This window comes from Myzus persicae, unplaced genomic scaffold, assembly GCF_001856785.1.
Source record: "Myzus persicae strain clone G006 unplaced genomic scaffold, MPER_G0061.0, whole genome shotgun sequence".
NCBI classification, from domain to species: domain Eukaryota; kingdom Metazoa; phylum Arthropoda; class Insecta; order Hemiptera; family Aphididae; genus Myzus; species Myzus persicae.
Genome location: NW_019101308.1, coordinates 396,364 through 415,489, shown reverse-complemented (window position 1 = coordinate 415,489; position 19,126 = coordinate 396,364). Strand labels below are relative to the sequence as shown.

At 29.7% G+C, this 19,126-nt stretch overlaps 3 protein-coding genes across 14 annotated transcripts; 1 reads left to right on the top strand and 2 right to left on the bottom strand.

Annotated features, from left to right (window-relative positions):
• The first annotated feature begins 4,634 nt into the window (after positions 1–4,634).
• Positions 4,635–6,725, top strand: LOC111028600. The gene is made up of 2 exons (XM_022307315.1): positions 4,635–4,766; positions 5,658–6,725. The coding sequence occupies exons 1-2, from the start codon at positions 4,713–4,715 to the stop codon at positions 6,354–6,356; spliced, it is 753 nt and encodes a 250-aa protein (XP_022163007.1). The 5' UTR covers positions 4,635–4,712; the 3' UTR covers positions 6,357–6,725.
• A 2,202-nt stretch (positions 6,726–8,927) lies between these two features.
• LOC111028598 (tRNA (uracil(54)-C(5))-methyltransferase homolog-B-like) lies at positions 8,928–10,931 on the bottom strand. Of its 2 annotated transcripts, none has more exons than XM_022307314.1 (8): positions 10,776–10,931; positions 10,533–10,715; positions 10,209–10,379; positions 9,916–10,148; positions 9,620–9,831; positions 9,388–9,530; positions 9,244–9,322; positions 8,928–9,183 (listed from the first exon to the last, which is right to left on the bottom strand). In XM_022307314.1, exons 1-8 carry the CDS (start codon positions 10,881–10,883, stop codon positions 8,969–8,971), a joined length of 1,344 nt encoding a protein of 447 aa, XP_022163006.1. In that variant the 5' UTR covers positions 10,884–10,931; the 3' UTR covers positions 8,928–8,968. The 2 variants fall into 2 exon arrangements, with proteins under 2 accessions (XP_022163006.1, XP_022163005.1); XM_022307313.1 differs by having other exon boundaries at positions 10,485–10,715; positions 10,776–10,883.
• A 2,743-nt stretch (positions 10,932–13,674) lies between these two features.
• LOC111028597 (E3 ubiquitin-protein ligase RNF185-like) lies at positions 13,675–18,724 on the bottom strand. 11 transcript variants are annotated; one of them, XM_022307309.1, is made up of 6 exons: positions 18,422–18,724; positions 17,974–18,154; positions 15,944–16,075; positions 14,835–14,889; positions 14,651–14,762; positions 13,675–14,582 (listed from the first exon to the last, which is right to left on the bottom strand). In XM_022307309.1, exons 2-6 carry the CDS (start codon positions 18,126–18,128, stop codon positions 14,485–14,487), a joined length of 552 nt encoding a protein of 183 aa, XP_022163001.1. In that variant the 5' UTR covers positions 18,129–18,154; positions 18,422–18,724; the 3' UTR covers positions 13,675–14,484. The 11 variants fall into 11 exon arrangements, with proteins under 11 accessions (XP_022163001.1, XP_022162997.1, XP_022163003.1 ...); XM_022307305.1 differs by having other exon boundaries at positions 17,974–18,134; XM_022307311.1 differs by having other exon boundaries at positions 18,464–18,724.
• Between the last annotated feature and the right edge of the window lie 402 nt (positions 18,725–19,126).

Genomic DNA, 19,126 nt, shown 5'->3' with positions numbered 1-19,126 from the left:
AGTATATATTACTGGTTCCTTTTTAATTGCATAATTTCTATGTACTAATTGATATTTGATAGTCTAAGACATTTACTCCTGAGCCCTGACTAAAAACAGTAGGTAAGTGTAAAGCAAAAATGTATATCTGGTGTGTAACTGTTTGAGTACTATTAAACAGTACTTTCAAATCAAAAAACACTTGTGTCTAGTTGAAAATGTCTACACTTTTACAGAAAATCTGTGTGTAGTGTGTTCACACAAGATAATTATTACACTATCTATCCTGGAAATGAAAACTTTTTTCTTGTTTATAAATGTTTGCCATATGTACGAGTATTGGTTACTCAGGCAAATGAGGTACAAGCCTATGAATCAAATTGTCGCACTTATGGTCTCGAATAATGAAACTATATTTTAAAACCAAATGTATGTATGTAGCAATATTATATACTTAAAAACTATTAAATTGATTTTGAGTTTTGACGAAAATCTCAAAAATTGTTTTTAGGGGTGTCAAAGAAGTAAAGAAAGTAAGTAGTTTATACCACGTTAAAAAAATAAATACCAAGACAGTGCTAAATCCAATCCTAGACTTGCCCATTTAAGTCGAATTATTTTATAAAGGTAGGTCACTGACTCCCAGCAGCTTACCCAGGATTTTAGTTCGGTCAGTGTTTTATTTAAGATTAATTACAAACCCGTGGGCGGGGGAGAGGTCCAATTCATTCTTATTTACATTATTTTTGCAAAACAGTTTTTATATAATTTGTTAAAACTTACTATAGATTTAGTCTCAAATATTTAGCTTACTCTTAGAGTGTTTAATCTGGTCAATGGTCATCTATTGGCCCTTCAGTTCGTAACAAACGTAGTAATAACTATAATAACCGGTGATACACTATACGACACTAAAAGCAGACGATTCACGTCTTATTATAAGCAAAAAAATGAAACTATGTTTCTCGATGTTATTGCCATTTTACAAATTATTTTTAATTTATTAAAAATGTTAAACGATTAATCTACTCTGCGTATTAATTTTGGGTGTAAGTGAGATTTTATTGGGCGCATATAAACTCCGCCACAAGTACCTTTTATAAGTGTTAACTCCGCCAGGAAAGAAAACAGGTAAAATTGAGTTCATGTAAACTCTGTGATTGAAGAAAATCAAGTCACAGTATCAGGGTCGTGCCTAGNGGGGGGTGTTAAAAACCCATCCGAAAAATAAAAATAATTATTAATAAAAGTTGACCATAATATAATATATATGTGGAGCTTGATTAGGCTAGGTCTGGAGATAGAACCCCCTCCCCGAAAATAATTTCTAGGCACGTCTCTGCACAGTATAAAATTAATTTATTATAGGACAGGCGTATCATGTACGTTATTATAATATCCCAAATAATATACAAAAATTAATAAAAATAATAATTGTCAGAATAAATCATCCAAATCTTCATGTGTATTATCTGATTATCATAATAAATAATTGTAATAATCAATAATCATAAAATATGTTAATGTCAACCTAGGTAGGTATGTTATGTTATGTTATAATATATGTCTGTACACTAGAATGATGAAATACAATTTGTAAATATTAGGACTTCTCAGTCTAATATATCCATTATCATAACTATTCATAACATTCTCTAACACTAACATTTTGGATTTTTGAGCTTCTCTAGTTCTCTAGTTGAGATATATTATTAAGTTTTATACAATTACTGCCGAAGTTTTCATATATCCATTACAGGTAAGAAAATAAAAATGACGGAGTTTACATTAGACCTTTTCTTTGCCTTTTTATCTAACCGGTATTCTGGCGGAGCTTTCAATCGCCCATTTTATTATGTAGAAGGAAAAAATTTCAGAGGAGGGTCAGAACCCTAGAACCCTACCACTGCGTACGCCACTGCTGACTTTTTTATATATATTTTAATTTAGTAACTAAGAAGGGGGTACTCAAAAAAAAAGTGTTGATAAAAAGGGGTCCAATGTTTATAAGAGTTTCAAAATTCCTGCGTTATAGGATTTGCCACAAAAAAAAAACCTCCACACGCAAAGGTGAACCTGGGATATTCAGCTAGTATTATAATATATTCAGTAGAAAATGTGCATGGGACACTCGTATCGCTTTTAATAGGTTGTATTTTATTGGAAGTTTTGTATAGAGCGCTCAAAAACATTTAGTGCAGACACCCAAAATTTGATTGGGGGGGGGGGGGGCAGCTTATAGATAAGTATATTAATAGACTAATGTCTCGATTTTTGGAAACATGCAGGCAAAATTCATCTAGTTATATTATAATGTTGCAATTATAATACATTTTCCAAACCTCCACTGGTTCCACTAATAATTAGATATTTACAGAAGGTCATAAAAAATCTGCGATCCAATTGATGTTGGTTACATAACTAACTATTATTCTTACGAAATCAACAATTTAATTTGCTTTAACTTGGTCGATTTTCACTCAATTTTAATAACTTTTTGTATACTATTTTGTATACTATGATCAAGAAAATTGTTACCTATTTTTATTTATAGAAACTTGAATCTTATGCTATACAATTAAAATGTCCTTACTTAAAAACTGTACGTAAATAAAATTATTTGCCATGTAGAACTAACGGTGATATGGAACTTTTGTGACATACTATATAGCCCGATATAGGTAGGTTACACAATACTTTTATAAGCATTTTTATATTTTCTATGCCCCAAAAATGTCAAACAATGAAAAATTGTATTGAACACTAATTATATAAGTACACTGCAGTCTGCAGTGTATATACGTAATCTTATATAGGACATTATGTTAGTTATATGACATGCACATCTCAATTAGTCAATTAATAATTTATCAAGTATTATTATTCCGTGTATCAAATGGAAATTTAAGGTCAGCATATAATATTAAAACAATACAACTTATAATTTCATATCAAAGATTAATTGTTAAATTAATAAAATAATATAAAATAATGAAACACAAAAAAAAATTGTATTTTAATAATTATTAATTCGGTAAAAGAAATAGGTCTATGTACCTACTTAGTACCTGCCGAAGTGCCGACTATTACTGTTGTCTGTTTGGTATAATTTATTTTGTGTGCATATCTGTATAATATTGTTTTGCAAAGAAACTTCACAGATTTATTCTATTATTTTTTATTGCTAATAATAATTAATGGATTATTTTTCCTTAAAACTATGTTAGGTACCTACCTAACTGATGTATAAAATCATTAGAAACTGAAATTTAAAAAATATTATTGATTTTAAATAATTTAATTCAACTGAAAATAAGTGAAATAATTTCAATTATTTGAACAGTCAATTAAATAATTAGTTAAGTTCATAAATTAATTATGAACTTAACAACTATAGTTAAGTTAAAATTAATTTGTTTTTACAATAATTCCCACCTTTGAATAGTAGTAATAGTACCTACTTGCATAGCTAGGTAGTTATAGGTACCTAATACCACAGAACAAATATTAGTAATACTTATATATTATGCCTTATATAAAATAACATTTTGTTATATTTTTGCATGCGTAAATTGCACGGTAAAAATGACGATTTTAAAAAAATATGAGTATATATGGCTACAAAAAACAATTAGTCAACAAAAAAAATTATAATGAACAAATTTGTGAGTGTATACAATGTAGGTAATCGATGGTTTCCATACCACACAGGGTTTCGCGTTCTGTCTATTATTATTGTTTATGATGTGTATAGAGGGTGTCTACCGTTTTCGTCAACACGCATGTTAATTATTTGCGAAATTAACAATGTATAACAATCTAACCATAGTAATTATAGTTACGAATAATAATAATTATTATAAATGTTTTTTGGTTTTCCAATATATAGATATTAAGAAGTAAGGTTCCATAAAAGTTATCTTGAAAAACGATAAGATACGCAACTTGTAGTATGATATAATATATAGTTGAATATATGTATTAATATTTAAAATATTGATTTATCAGATAATTCCCATTAAGCGAGATCACATTGTATTAACTCCAGACTGTGTACAGTTATCAACTTCATTAATCTGAAGAGTTCTAAAATTTAAATGAAAAAAGAGGTGTACCTACCTTTATAGCAGGTATGGTAAATTCAAAATTAAGGGCTGGTTATAAAAATGTCAGTCCAACCCGTTTTTCAAAAGAATTTTCACTCTTTTCCTTTTTCGTGTACGAATGTTCTGAAAATTCAATTTTGTTTAAACTTAATGAGCAGCCGCCTGCAGTTATCCGTCCCTGCTAAAGAGGATCGTATATTTATTATTACATATTTACACGTACACCTAGACATGGAGAGTATTACTCGGGGAGTGGTTTGGGTAATTTACCGGCCTCGGCTGTATAACCCAAAATTATATTAGATGTGTGTACAGACCCCGACCCCCTCTCTGTATATAAATATTAAATTAAAACAACCCCCGTTAAATATGCCTAGCTATCCACTTGGAGTGTTTACCTAACCAGTGAGACATCCTGTATAGATATAAATGTGAACGTGTGCCGATTACCCAAGTAATGCCTATTTTTTCACACAATTTCCATAGCACAGCAGTAATTACGGTATTTAACATACCAGGTGTTTACTATTGTTCACTTGAACCATCGTGTTCAGCAAAAGTTGCAGCATTCGGGTATAAAAATACAGAACTTGTGTTAACCTGCGAATGTTATAACAAAAAAGCACAATGATGGCTCACATCCAAATTTTGGCGATCGTGCTGTGCTCTTGCTTCATACAGGTAAATTCAAATAAAATCAATTTTACCTAATAAAATATACCCTATATAAGACAAGAAGACTATATAGATTAGGTACTTGGTATTGATTGGTATAGGTACCTACTAGGTATCTTCATATATTTTATATTTTATATTATTCAGTACCTACCTAGTCAATCAGTACTGTATTCACAATTCAGTAGACTGTATAGGTAATTACCTACCTGTAGACTTTAACCTACGTCTAATATTATAGTTATACTATTTTTGTAGAGTTAAAGTATTGTTTTCTAGAATCACAAAGTTTAGTACTCATAAGTCATTAGGTACAATTTATAACTAAACAAATAACTATAAATTACTATTAAATATATTCATAGAAGCTAATGCCATTGTAATAGGCGACTTCAAAATCTATGCAGACGACTTAAATAATATTCATGTATAATATTATTGTTTAATAATTATTACTAATCATTATTCATTAGTATTAGCTCTTTTTTTATATATCATCAATTGCACGAGATGTCTACAGGCCACGCCTCCCTAAAGTTTGTATATATATGGATCTATGTATCTGATGACAAGCGCCCAGCAGTAAGCACAGTTTCAAGAAAATTTCTGGTCTCCTGGATCAGCTATCTGACTATAAATATAGATAGGTACCTACAATAAATGGTACTAAATACCTCAGTAATAACCTATAACTATACGCGTGTATACCTATAAGTATACCTAAGTATAATACTGTAAAACCTAGTCATATATAAATGTAAATTATGTATTTACATCAAATCGGCATCAGAATTACAACGTTTCACCGTTGTACGACTTGGTCGAACGACTACCTAGTCCGAATATTGTCATCGTTTCTTGGATCTTGTAACCCATTTGGACGTTTTCGTGTTACAGGATGCGTTTCCACTACTGGATAAACAAACACAGCAGCAGCCGGCAGGCGCTGATCGCCAGACGGTGAGGCGGGTCAAGACGGTGAAGCGGGTGAATCAGGTGTCCTCAAAAGATATTGAGGCTCCAGCACCGCCTCCGGAAACACCCTCCAAGTATCCGAACTTGACCGCCGTCAAGGACATGTTCTGGAACACGTTTGAGGACATCAACCGGGAAAGCGAGTACGGCCAGCTGGGTGTAAGGTCAGTGAGGAACACGCTGAGTAACGTGCTCAGCAACGGACTGTTCTGGTCGTCATTTGAGGGGGCGCTCAAGAGGCGGGTCAAGGTGACCAATGATGCTCAGCGAGCTGACCGCAAGATCCGGCTGTGCAACAATATCACCGGCCTCGTCACCGACCCGAATGCCTCGCAGGGTTTCCAGGAAATAGCCAATGAGGTGTATACCTCGGTTGTCCGCATGCAATCTGAGGTGGGCACTGACGCCCTGCGGCTGGTCACCGAAATGGTCAACGGCGGCGAGGTGACCAGAGGTCTGGACGCGATCTCTGACATCGTGTCCAAGATCAAGCTCAACCCTAGGATGTTGGTCAAGGGATTCGCCATGCTCCGCAAAACGCTCAACCTGGGCGGCGCGATGAACATGAGCGGTGGTCTGGCCAAGGGCCTCATGTCGATAACGTCCAAGTTCAACAAGTAGAGCGACGCCATGTTATTGTTACCTACAACATATGTCATAAATTATAGTCATCGCGTCAACGCTGTATAATAATAATATCGTTTGTGCGCATGTGTATACCTACTGTATTACCTATATTTGAGCATTAGTGACAAAGGCTATATATAAAGCATAATATTATAATAATTAATTATATTGTATATAGGTAGGATAGGTATACATCCGAGCAGCGACGTTCATAATATGATACACCTAATATAATATTTTATGTTACCTGTTAAGTTAACGTGTTATTGTTACTTACTCCCGTTTATTATTGCAATCATATAAGATATAAAATAGGTACCTATACAACCATAATAATGGAATATAATATTATTGACATTACATAAATTCCATTTGTTTTTTTTCAATCATACGGTTACGTTGATAATATTTTAATACATATATTATATGTACTCCCTTGTAGATACCGGACATTATTTTGTATTAATATAAATTAGGTACAATAATAATAATTAATAGGTACCTAATATATATTTTGTTTAAATACATACATATTTAGATATACAGGTAGCGTTATTTATGATGAGGTGGGTGCCAAGGTGGAAATTCGCTCCTATCTGATTAAAAAAAAACTCCAATGAGCTATGGTTGATTGTATAAAAACATGATTATTTTTAAAACTTTGAGGAAAGAACCTAACCTATTGTGCAGGCGAGTACACAAAAAATTATTAAATAGTTAAAATAGTTAACCAGTAGTGTACCTCGTAATTTCCTGAGTAATTAAGTCACTGTAATATATGTATTACGGTGCCGCCGAACCTAATTATACCTAGTAAATGTGGCGCACACTATTATATATAATATAATAATTAATCTGTACCTATTATATGTGTGGCGCCCGTAGGATGTCAAATACGCCATGGGCGATGGCCAACTCTCTGGGGAGTTATTTTAATCATATTTTTTAGTTGTAAATGTTTAGATTAGAATTTAAATATTTTGACCACAAAAATATTTGAAGTTGGTTGAATATCAATTAGATTTCATAATATTATCACGGAAATAAATTGGGTAGATTAGGTATATAACAAATGATTAAGTTTTTCTGAGAGTAGGAGAAGAAAGAAGCTTCCTAAAAGCTCTGATTCTCTGAAGATTAGAAGAGTTAAGCTTATTGGACATACACTGCGATATAACAATATATAGGTAGAATAATAGAAGGATCAATAGAAGGGAAGAAAAGCCGAGGATGACCACCACTCGGAACTCGAATACATAAGCCAATATTAGTCAAGGATTTAGGGTAAGAAACATGCTATGAATTAATGGAGAAAGCAGACAGCAAATAAGCGTGAAAATTGGGGGAAATTCTGCCAACCAGATCAATTTCAGGAGAAACATCAGGTTACACGCTGACCGCCCAACTTAAAATGGTTTTTACAAGATTTGATTTGGTAGGTAAGTCAGGAATTTCGAATTTTGGGTTACATTTGGTTTCGAAATTCTGAGTAAATTTCAAACCAAACACATTTGCGTGAGATCACCCCTACACCCGGGATTAAAGATTACAAATTTTAACTTTTTTGTAAGTTACAAAACAAGTTATCGTGGTCACAAAACTTTATAAAATTGTAGTACAAAATCTCAGAACTTATTGCTAAGGCTAATTTTATTTAAAAAAATGTTTTATAACTTTACAATTTATCCTAGAATGACTTCTAAGTTTTGAATAAAATAAATATATTAACTCAATATATAAATAGTAATTTTTTGCAACTAAAATCAGATTAGACTTCAAACCCCAGCAAATACCTATTAGGTACTAATATTTAGGTTTTACAACTTACTATAGAAATGAATGACACTGCTTTTGGGGATAATTCTTTGCGATGTTCAAAGACTTGAATAATTTAAGCATTTTCAAGACGGTAGCAGTCAACTGTAAATTACACATATTCTAGAATGATGTGGTAAAATGTGTAAAAAATATTCAAAATAACTGATAATTACTAAACAGTTCACAGATTGACACATAGGTAAATATTTGTTAAGTTTTGTTATGAAATATTAAGGGAAAATCCACTAATTATAAATTTTAAGAGTCAAGAGTGGCTGCTAAATTAATTGCTCAGTATCACTAAAATGTGCCAGCTATCAGCTCAGTATCAGTTCATGAACTTTTGTCTCCAAAAAAAAAAAATTGGTTGGTGAGTTACTAAAAGGATATATTTTAGGAATAGGTAATTCTTTGAAATTAATTCAAGACATAAAAGAAATTAAAGTAAATATTGCAGCAAAATATAAAGCCTTAACTTCAGAATACTTCCAAAATCCTTTTAGAACAACGCAAGATCGCTAGGACAATTGCATTTGGTTTTGAGGTGAGTATTTTTGAGGAAATAGCTTTAAATAATATGAACCTTATAAAAAAAAAATAAGATCTCAGCCATTTTTCAACAGACCGGATTCAATTTTTTGTAGACCAGCCAGTTTATATAAAAATATAAACATATAATAAATTTATGTAAAATACATTTGTTTAGTGGTTCAGTCATGAAAATAATTTACTAGAAACAAATCTAAATTAACATATAATTACACACTTGTTTTAATTTCATATACAATTTAACGTTTGAACATGAAAATTAATTCACAGTGTTTTGTATGAGGAAACATATCAACTGGTTTTATGGACTTCAAAGTAAAAGGGCGAGATTTTTTGTTGTTAACAACTAATTCCACAAGGTTCTTCATAGTTATTGGACTATCTGCTTTACATGACACATACGCAAGACTGTTGATCAATCTATTATTTCTAATAGCATTTATGACTTTTGGATCTACAAACATTGAAAATTAATAAAACATTTAACATGTTGCATATGTTAAAGCCAACTTACGCACGCCTGCTCGACCGGGATTTAATACAGCACTCAAATCACTGGTCATGCTTAATTCATTCAAAACTTGTTTTAATACCTTTAACAAAAAAAACATTATGAATTGCTTTGGTTTGTTAGTAAAGGGTACACATGTGTATTTACTATTTCTACTTTGCCTTCAATAAAATCACAATTGTGTATATTATTTATTTTTGCAGTCTCTTTAGCATCATTAACGGCCTGCGCCACAGATTCAATACCAACACAGGACTGTACGTGTTGACTGCCTATTACACTTACTGTACCTATGAAATTAAGTTAATGTTAAATATCTTCTAATATGCTAATATTAATCTTTAATTGTTATTATGATTGTATTTTGAAGAAATAATACCAGTGCCTGAACATAAATCTAGCAGAGTTGTTGTCTTTGTTGGATTTATTAAATTGAACAATTCGTGGTACAAGACTTCAGCAGCTAAGGTGTTAATTTGAAAAAATGAGTCTGGAGATATTCTGAACTTAAAACCACATAATTCCTCATAAATGTATTTATCTCCATCAACAAGAATGAATGTTGAATCTTTTGAACTTCTAGTGTGCAAACTAAACAAATAGAATAAAATCTATATTTAGTACAAAATATTTCAATTAACATATTATTATGCACAACAATAGCTCAATAATTACCTTGGATGAAAATATAAAGATTGTATATCAACATTCATACTCTTCAAGTAGTCATTAAATCTACGTTGTTCATCCAACATGATTTCATTGGTATAACCTCTAGGATTAGCAACCACTATGGCCATTTTATCACCTTTTAAATTACTCCGCACAATAATTCCTCGCCAAAAACCACCATCCATATGATCATAACTAGCGGGCAATTCAGATTTTCTAACAAAATCTTCAAAAACCTTAAATTGAAAAAATATATGTTAATACATCTAGTAGACATAGACAAAAATGTAACATACCTGAGCAACATCTTTATGCGATTGCTTCATATTAATTAGTTTCATTGCAGACACACAATAGATACTTTCCTTAGACGGATTAGTCACAAAAAATCCAAGGGTTTTAGGGTTACCATCGATACCAGGTCGAAAATTAAATTCGTCTTTATTGCGGTATTCATTTATTTGAGGCTAATACACATACATAACAAAAAAAATAATAATGAATAACTAATGAAAATATAAGAACCCAAGTAGGTATTCAAAAGTCCATAATTTTAAATAATAAACACATACGGATGATGAAATAGGGAAGACTTTAGGAAGTGTAATCAAGGTTTTTACATTGTGTAGTCGACTGCGCACTTCTTTACACACAGTATTTGTCCACTGTTGTTTTAGAACCAATTGTTTCTCATATGGCATTCGACATAAAGGAGTAACAGATTTTTCCAAAGCACGAAATTGGGTTTCATCAGTCAGTACGTCCGTACTGGACACTTCAACTTCGTTGGTAATAACTGAACTCTAATAGTAAATCATATTTAGTATTGAAATCTTAACTATTTAACAAACTTATTTGTATACCTTTTTCCGAATTTGCATCCAATGGTTAATAAACGAGTACGTCAGATATATGGGCCTTTTAATATTTACAATGTTATATGAACTATTATTACAATAAGGTGAAAACATTTTAAACAAAACCAAAATAATATTTTTTATAAAATGTATTCAAGTAGATGTAGGTTTTTACAGAAAAAAAATAAAAATAAGCCTATATAGGTATCTAGAGTGTAAATTGTTAAATTTTGAAATACATCAGGTATGTAGTGTTTACAAAAAAAATCACAAATTTAACCGGTAAAGTTTATCACGGACTGGACGCAAATACAGACTACAGAAGTACAGAGTACAGGATAAAAAACGGACTTCTCTACATCGTGATTGAAGTACTATCACTCGAACTTTTCAACTTTATAATCCATGTGATAACATAAATGTTATCAATTAGATGTTTTGGTTTAAAATATATATATTTTTTAAACCGTCTATGCCAGTCTATGGTGTATCATTTATTACTTTTTTAAATTTATTTTTTAATCGAAATATACAATAATTACAATCTATGCCCTAGGCATAATAAGAATATGTGCCACAAGTGATTTCACATGTATAGGATGAGGGAAGAAACCATCCAGTGATCGCACTTCCTTTTGCTTATTTATATATAGATCTTATATACAAAAAAATTACTTTTTTTGTTGTTTTGGTTAATCATTAAGAAGATATCTACACCAGGTTTCTTTTTAGACGCCGTGGTGGCCGGTGGGTTTCCAGGAATCGTGCGAGTTTATAGTCCAGATATAAGACTATAAGAGGGTTTGGCCGTGTATCATAGATAATAAAGAACTTATATAACTTATATTAATATGTATGAGTTGTATCCACAGCATCACGAATTACGAATTTTGATATCTTAATTCGTGTACAGCAATGACTTATAAATTATACTTTATAGTAAAGAGCCTCAAGGCTCTCTAGTTTATAGGCCTATCCACAGACCACAGAATACAGATATATGATATGTAGTTGTGTAGTTGTGTTTTATAATTTTAAATGCCTGTCGTTGTATCCATGATACAATTACGTTATTAATTTTAAATCCAAAAGTTAGTTTAATGGTTATTAAAATTCAAACGTTTTTTTAACATTTTTTATTTTGTCTTTTTAACACCCAAAACCCGAATAAATGATTTGGTTTGCAAAGTCCTGGTATATACATAATCAACTCTCAAAAAGATATTGGTAGTTACCTACCTAAGTAATATTGTAATTTAGTAATGTACTGACAAAAATTAATAATATTAAATTACATATGCATAAGTCTATAGCGTACATGGCTCGTGTAGTCAGTGGCACACAGTACATTTTTCACTGTTGAAAATTATCATATTTTTATACCTAGTATTCACCCACTACATCAATCAAATCCAAGTTCAGACATAATAAAACTCTTAATTTTAGTTGTTTTTTCTTAACAAACAAACCATAGAAACTAAATATTTTTTCAATTTGGAAGTTAATTTCAACCAATTTTCTGAGGGTTGACTACGCCATCCCAAGTTTACGCCACTGAACGTAGCTAAAAATAATTTCACTCACTGTTATTTTATCATGGTTGTATCGTTGTATGAAAAAGATAAGAGCCTCGAGTACGATAATTCTGAAATGTTAACATTATCAACATATAACAAAATATAATTTTAAGTAGATTAATTTTATAATATTAAGATTTAATGTATTTTTAATTGTTAACTTGGATCTAAAATTTGAATATATTCAATATAATGTATTTATAAATAAAGTTTTTTAATACTTATTACTTGAACTGGATCAAATGTAAATTCTTGGCCAATCGTTTTATATTTCATTGTCACCATGCCTTAATGAATCAACATAATTTGTTCATGTATTTTTATTTAAAATTTGTACATCACTTAATATTAATGTTTCATTTTCATCTCTGTCAAGAGTATAGTTTATTTACTATTACAATATACTAATTATGAACTGATTTGGGTTAATACAAACACATTTTTGGTTATTGGTCAAAGTTAGTGTTTTTAACATCATATTGATTTGAGCCACCTTTGATTCTAAAATATATTCTTCAGTTATTTTTAAATTACTCCAACACTAATAGTATTATATTATGAAATTGATATTGTGTACTCAATATACGCATATCTCAATATTTATTTTATTTTATTTCCTTTATGCATTTAAGAATTTTAGAGTTTAAGCATCCACTATGTTACTGAATATAACACAATGTAATCATAACAATTTTAGTTGAATGACCCGCTAAAAAATAATATAAAAATCTTGGAACCACCAAGGTGAATCAATTTCGTGATTTTTTACATGCTTATACAGTTCTAATGCATCTATCAGAAAAATGAACAATATCTCTTAGAATATCAAGAATGTAATAATAATTTTGTATAACAGTACAATATTTACAAAAGATTAATTCAATAAAACTAGACAGTATATTTTGAAGAAGCAAGTTCAGCTAAAAGCTACATTTAAAGTTAAACTTCTACCACACAGTGTTTATATTATGTATATACAAAAATTATAAAAAACTTAGTTGAATTTATACATAAACCCCCCTATTTTATAATCCTGGCTATGCCACTGTCCGCGATATTCAATGAACTGATTAAAAAAATTATACAATTGAAATAAATAAATTAGGAAATATTTTAATTTAATCAAACCATGGTGGTGCAAGATTTTTTAATATAAAACTAGTCATTTTACATGTTCTATTTTATTTGGGATTAACCGATTGTCATGTTGTTAACAATTTTCAAATTATTATAAAGTTTTCAAACTATTAATTATTTATAAAATAATGTTTGCAATAAACACATCATAGATATTTGTGAATACAAATATTGAATTTGAAGTCATGATTAATTAATAGCCCTTTGGTATACAACCTTTCAGTTTATAATGGTGGTTTACAAACCAAAAGAAAGATTTATGATTAAATATATTGAACAATAATTTTATTCTAGTCCATCTAATCTCAAGTATTTTATATGGTTGATTGAATTAGGAGACAAGTAAATTTAAAAAAAGAAATTAATATTAACAATTAAGTAGATATGGGTGTAATAGTTAACAGACTATGCGTTGAATACTCTTATAATTATAAATGGGATGAATACAATAAAAAAAAAAACAAATACCATTTTAACATAACAAATCATAAAGAATCATTATAATATTATAATTAACTCAAAACAAAACCATCATAACATAATAATCATAAATAGTAATTAAAAACCCAAATAGACTGTGAAATTGAAAATAAATCTTTTTAGATATAATAACATAATACAGAATAAAAATTAATATTTGTTTTGCAAATTTAATTTAGTAAAAAAACAGAACTAATTAAATTATTGCCTGTTCCAAGAATAAATATAAACGACACCATGGTCAAATATTTGTCAAACTGTTAAAAAGTTTATTATTAAACTATAATTTAAGTTTTTTGTATCAAAAAAATAACCAAACTAATAATCACAGTAAGGATTTCAGACTAAGCCTTGGATGATAAAAATTGAAAACAATTTGAAAAGCTTTATAGCCAATAGGTTAAAACTAAATAGTGAATAAAAACATTATAAAAAAAAGAAGCCACCGTGAAGTGCTTGCTATAGTAATTCAATGAATGATAGAATAATAATAATATAAAAGAACATACTGTACAAGTAAATCACGCCAATAATAGCCAAATAATAAATATTACTGCAATCCATAAGAAAAGTTTTGATAAGTAATGATCATCTTGTGGTAATTGACCACCAACTGGAACTAGTTAAATTAAAGTCATCATTGAAAGTAAGAATTTAAAAATGAAACAAATATTAATTTGTACTTACCTCCATGTGGACGATCAGAGAAATTGAACGATGTTAAAAATCCAAAAGGAAATGCTCCTATCCCAAATGACAAATGGAAACCACCATCTCCAAAGTTAAAACCAGGGAAACCCTGAAAATTTTTAAATCAATTCTATACTAATATTAGCATGACAAATAAAAATTATACTAGTTGATGACCTACAGTATTAGCATCAGGTTCAGTTCTTTGACCAGCAGGCCTAGGTGGCACTTTATTTCTGAAATCAAAAAATAATTTAATAATAAACATTGAATTTTTAAATATAATTAAAAAAATTAGGTGGTAACAAGTTGATATTAAAATAGATTATTATAAATACATTTTATATCATAAACAAAGAATTAAAATTGTTTGTATGTATGTGAGCATTGATAGAGGTCACAGTCAGGGCCCGCCATAGGTTTTTTGCCGCTCTAGGCAAATCTAATTTAAGTTGTCCTATGCAATAGTTAATTTTTTGGAGAAGAGGAGGTTGAATAAAATATGGACATTCATTTTTAACTATAAACCCTTGTTTTATTAAAAAAAAAATTTTTTGACTGACTTTAGTTTTCTTTACAAAATACAAAATAATAATAAAAAAATTAAAATAAATTTTGGCTATGAAATAGAACAAGTAATATTTTTGACCATCGTTACACATTCATTATCGTTATCATAGATCAACAATATGTATTTAATTAAATATTAAAAAATATATTAAATGAAATTAATTTTGTGACCCTTTTCTTGGGTAAAATCAGTCAGTAAATTTTTAAACTCCAGGTTTTCCATTAGGAATTGTAGCAAGATCACTTAACCTTTCTAGATTCATAGAAGACCTCAAATAGTTTTTAATTATTTTTAATTTGGAAAAGCTCCGTTCACCAGATTTGAATGACATAGGCAGAGTTAAAACAATGCGAAGTGCTACAGCTACATTTGGTTACGTTCTCGGTAAACGAAGTATCAATAGTATATTAATATTATTTGTTACTTATTACATATTTATTTTTGTATATTAATTGTAACATACAATTCAGCATACTATATTATATTATAAAAATCACTTTGATTCATTCAAAATTTGCCGCCCCCACACTAGTGCCGCCTATTTTGCTACCACATTGAGTCGGTCCTGGTCACAGTAATAAAACTTATTTTTTAAAAATATTATTAATGTTATGTTATTTATTTTAATTAATTCATAATGTTTATTCTAATAAAATAAGTTGTATTTATTTAAATTATAATTATTAATTTCAGTTGAAAAAATTTCAATTTCAATTTACCTGGGATCTTCTTGTTTGGTATTTCCACGTCCATAAATTGGTATTACTTTATCTTTACTTATAACAGCTTTACACACAGGGCATACTTGTCGACTTGAACGAGTTTCTAACCATTGATGCAAGCATGGCCAACTATAACAATGAAAGTTGTAGGTTTAAACAAAATAATATTATAAGTAATTAATTAAATTACTGAATAATAGTAATTGCTAGAGATCAGACCCAGCTTAAAAATCAACTATATAAAACTATGGGTTTTAAAAATGAAAATTTAAATGAATATTTCATCAATTTAAGAAAAAAGTTTATATTTCTTAATTTTAGTGAAAAAAATGAAAAATGAAATGCTTTGTTTACAAAATTGATGTTATATTTAAAAATGAAATAACTTCACAAATAGTGAAAATATATTTTTACTAATACTACCAGTGGTGTATTTATGGGGGGGGGGTCTGGGGGTTTCCACCCCCCAAGGATTTTTGGCGCCTGGAGACCTTAAATTTTCAAATTTAAATTTTCTTAATTAAACGTTCTAAATTTTGAATTGCATTTTGTTTCAGAAAAGACTTAATGGCCTTGCTATGTCATCGATTCACCGAGATTTAGATTGTCAGACCGATGAAATTATTGATGAATTGGCAAGGAAAAAAAGAAAACTAGATTTTATAATATAATTTGTGATTTTTAATTTTAATTCTAATATAACTAAAGTTAATATAAAAATAGGATGAATTGAGTTTAAGTATTTTATACCTTCTAAATTATAAATTATTTTATTATGATATGACACCCCCCTAATCAAAACTTGTAAATACGCCACTGAATATTACACATATTTAGACACCAATAATGTTTTTTTTCAGTTCAATAATTAACATCACCAATTGGCAACTAGTTCTCCAGTTGTAAGATCTTTTTTTTTTCTTTTTCATTTGTTTGATAAAACAATTTTTAGTATAATATTATTAAACTAACAATACAACAATAATAAATAAATAATAATTAATACATTTTTTATATTTTTATTTGGATTAAGGCTTTAACTACTAAGGTCATTAGCCTGGTACTGTGCGCGGAGGGGGGAACGATTAGTCGGAACATGTTTTGGTATGTGTGGCAAAGATTAATAACTAAAAACCTGGGTGGTTATCTTGAGAGCTAGCAATGCTGGCCAGTACGTACACTTAAAGTGATTCCACAGATTGAACTTAATACCACGCCTCACAAAGCCACTTTTATAGTTTTGTAGTGCATATTTTGACTATTTTAGCTCATATAACTTGTAAGCCGTAAACTGGTTAAAAAATAATTACTTATAAATCTGTATAATATTATATTATATTACCAATGTGGAATTGATTAGATTTTTCATATGAATTTTTTTTTGTAAGTAGATTAACAGAATGTTATGTATTTTAACCTTTTTAATTATTTAATTTATTATAAAATTGGTAAGGTAATTTAGTTTAAAAATACTAATTGCTATTCTAATTTATACTTACTTAATTACATTTTGCATACAAAATATATTCAGAAAGTAGGTTTCTTATTTAAAATCATGTCAGTGTCATTATCATACTTCTATTTACTTATTGAGAAAGTAAAAAACCATTATTTAACTAGTGAGTATCACACACTCCAAGTTGTGTTTGTTTAAAATTAAGCAAATTGAAAATCCTGTCGCATGACGATCATAGGTAACATCTTGCTATGATCAAAGATTATGAACACAGAAACAAGTGACCAGTTGTGATAAGTGTTTAAATAGTGATGGAAACCACAACGAAAACTATTGTAATATTTGTAATATATGTTCCAATAATAAACATTGTAATTTGTATAAGTATATTTTACTAGAATGTATTGCCGAATGGAACTTTCTAGATGTATGTCATAGTTCATGAAAATGTATTGCATAAGGTAGGGCTAATCAAATTAATTATTTTAAGGGAAATTGAACAACTTACAAATATAATATGTAAATTACAATTTACTTGGTTATATAGTTTTAATTTATCAATGGTACTAACCAAAATAAATGGCCACAAACACTGACAACCGCGTCCTTTGCATAATCCAAGCATATGTTACATTCAAACATGTTATTCTGTTCATCTTTGTTATCATTCTCTTTATTGTCTGTGTTCTTTCGTGAAGAATCTGAGCCGTTGCTTGTGGTTGCCATTGCGTTCTAACACATTCAAAAATAGACTAAATATTGGAATGCAATAATTAATAATATTGTAACATAAGTCCTATGTAATATTTCAAGCTGTAGACAAACACACACACACACTAGTCGTCCACACCATCTGACACCAACAAATAGATCTCGGCTAATTAACATTAACTGTATGGTAATTGTCTGTGATTGACGTACACAATGTTATAACTTTAGTTTCGATTATCTCCTATATAAACGTAAACAACTCCCACGTGATCAACGACGAATGATGTAACATTGTTTTTTACACTTACAACTAGATGAATGTATGACGTATTTGCTCAGAATAATCTTACGTATTATAAGGTCGTAAAATATGGTATACGTCGATTGTCGGACATGCACTTCGGGATTCGGCAATAGAATTATGGCCGACAGTCGACAACGGACAGGCCGAAGTCCGAACGAAATGGAAACAAATAACACAAAATTAGAACGCGGGAACCAGCAAGCTTTCAACAGTTTTATAATTTATTAATCTGGATTATGTGTTATACATCTTTACACCAAACTCGTAACTACCCAAGGTTTTTAGATAACATTATTTATTATTCTATTTCCATACCATCAGTTTGTTCTATGATACCACAGATGCACAGAAGAAATGGCACGGGATCAGCTGATCGGACTGTAGTAACTTATATAGGTATACTATATTTTTTAGTCGAAATTATAATATAATTTGAGTATGGTCTATGATATAGACTATACTATACCATATGTCTATGGAATTCACAGAAGCATACGTCCGTGGACCGTGATGGAAATACTATAGATTTGAATTTAGAATACTGGAAGCTCTATAGACTTTGGCGTTTCACATTGTATGTGATTGCCTATTCAGCCCCTTTCTCCTTATCACATTTGTGTACTCGGTACCTAATACAAATTATTTGGCGCCATACATCATATTATAATAGTTCAATAGCATAATGCAATAGAATAATTATTAATAATAT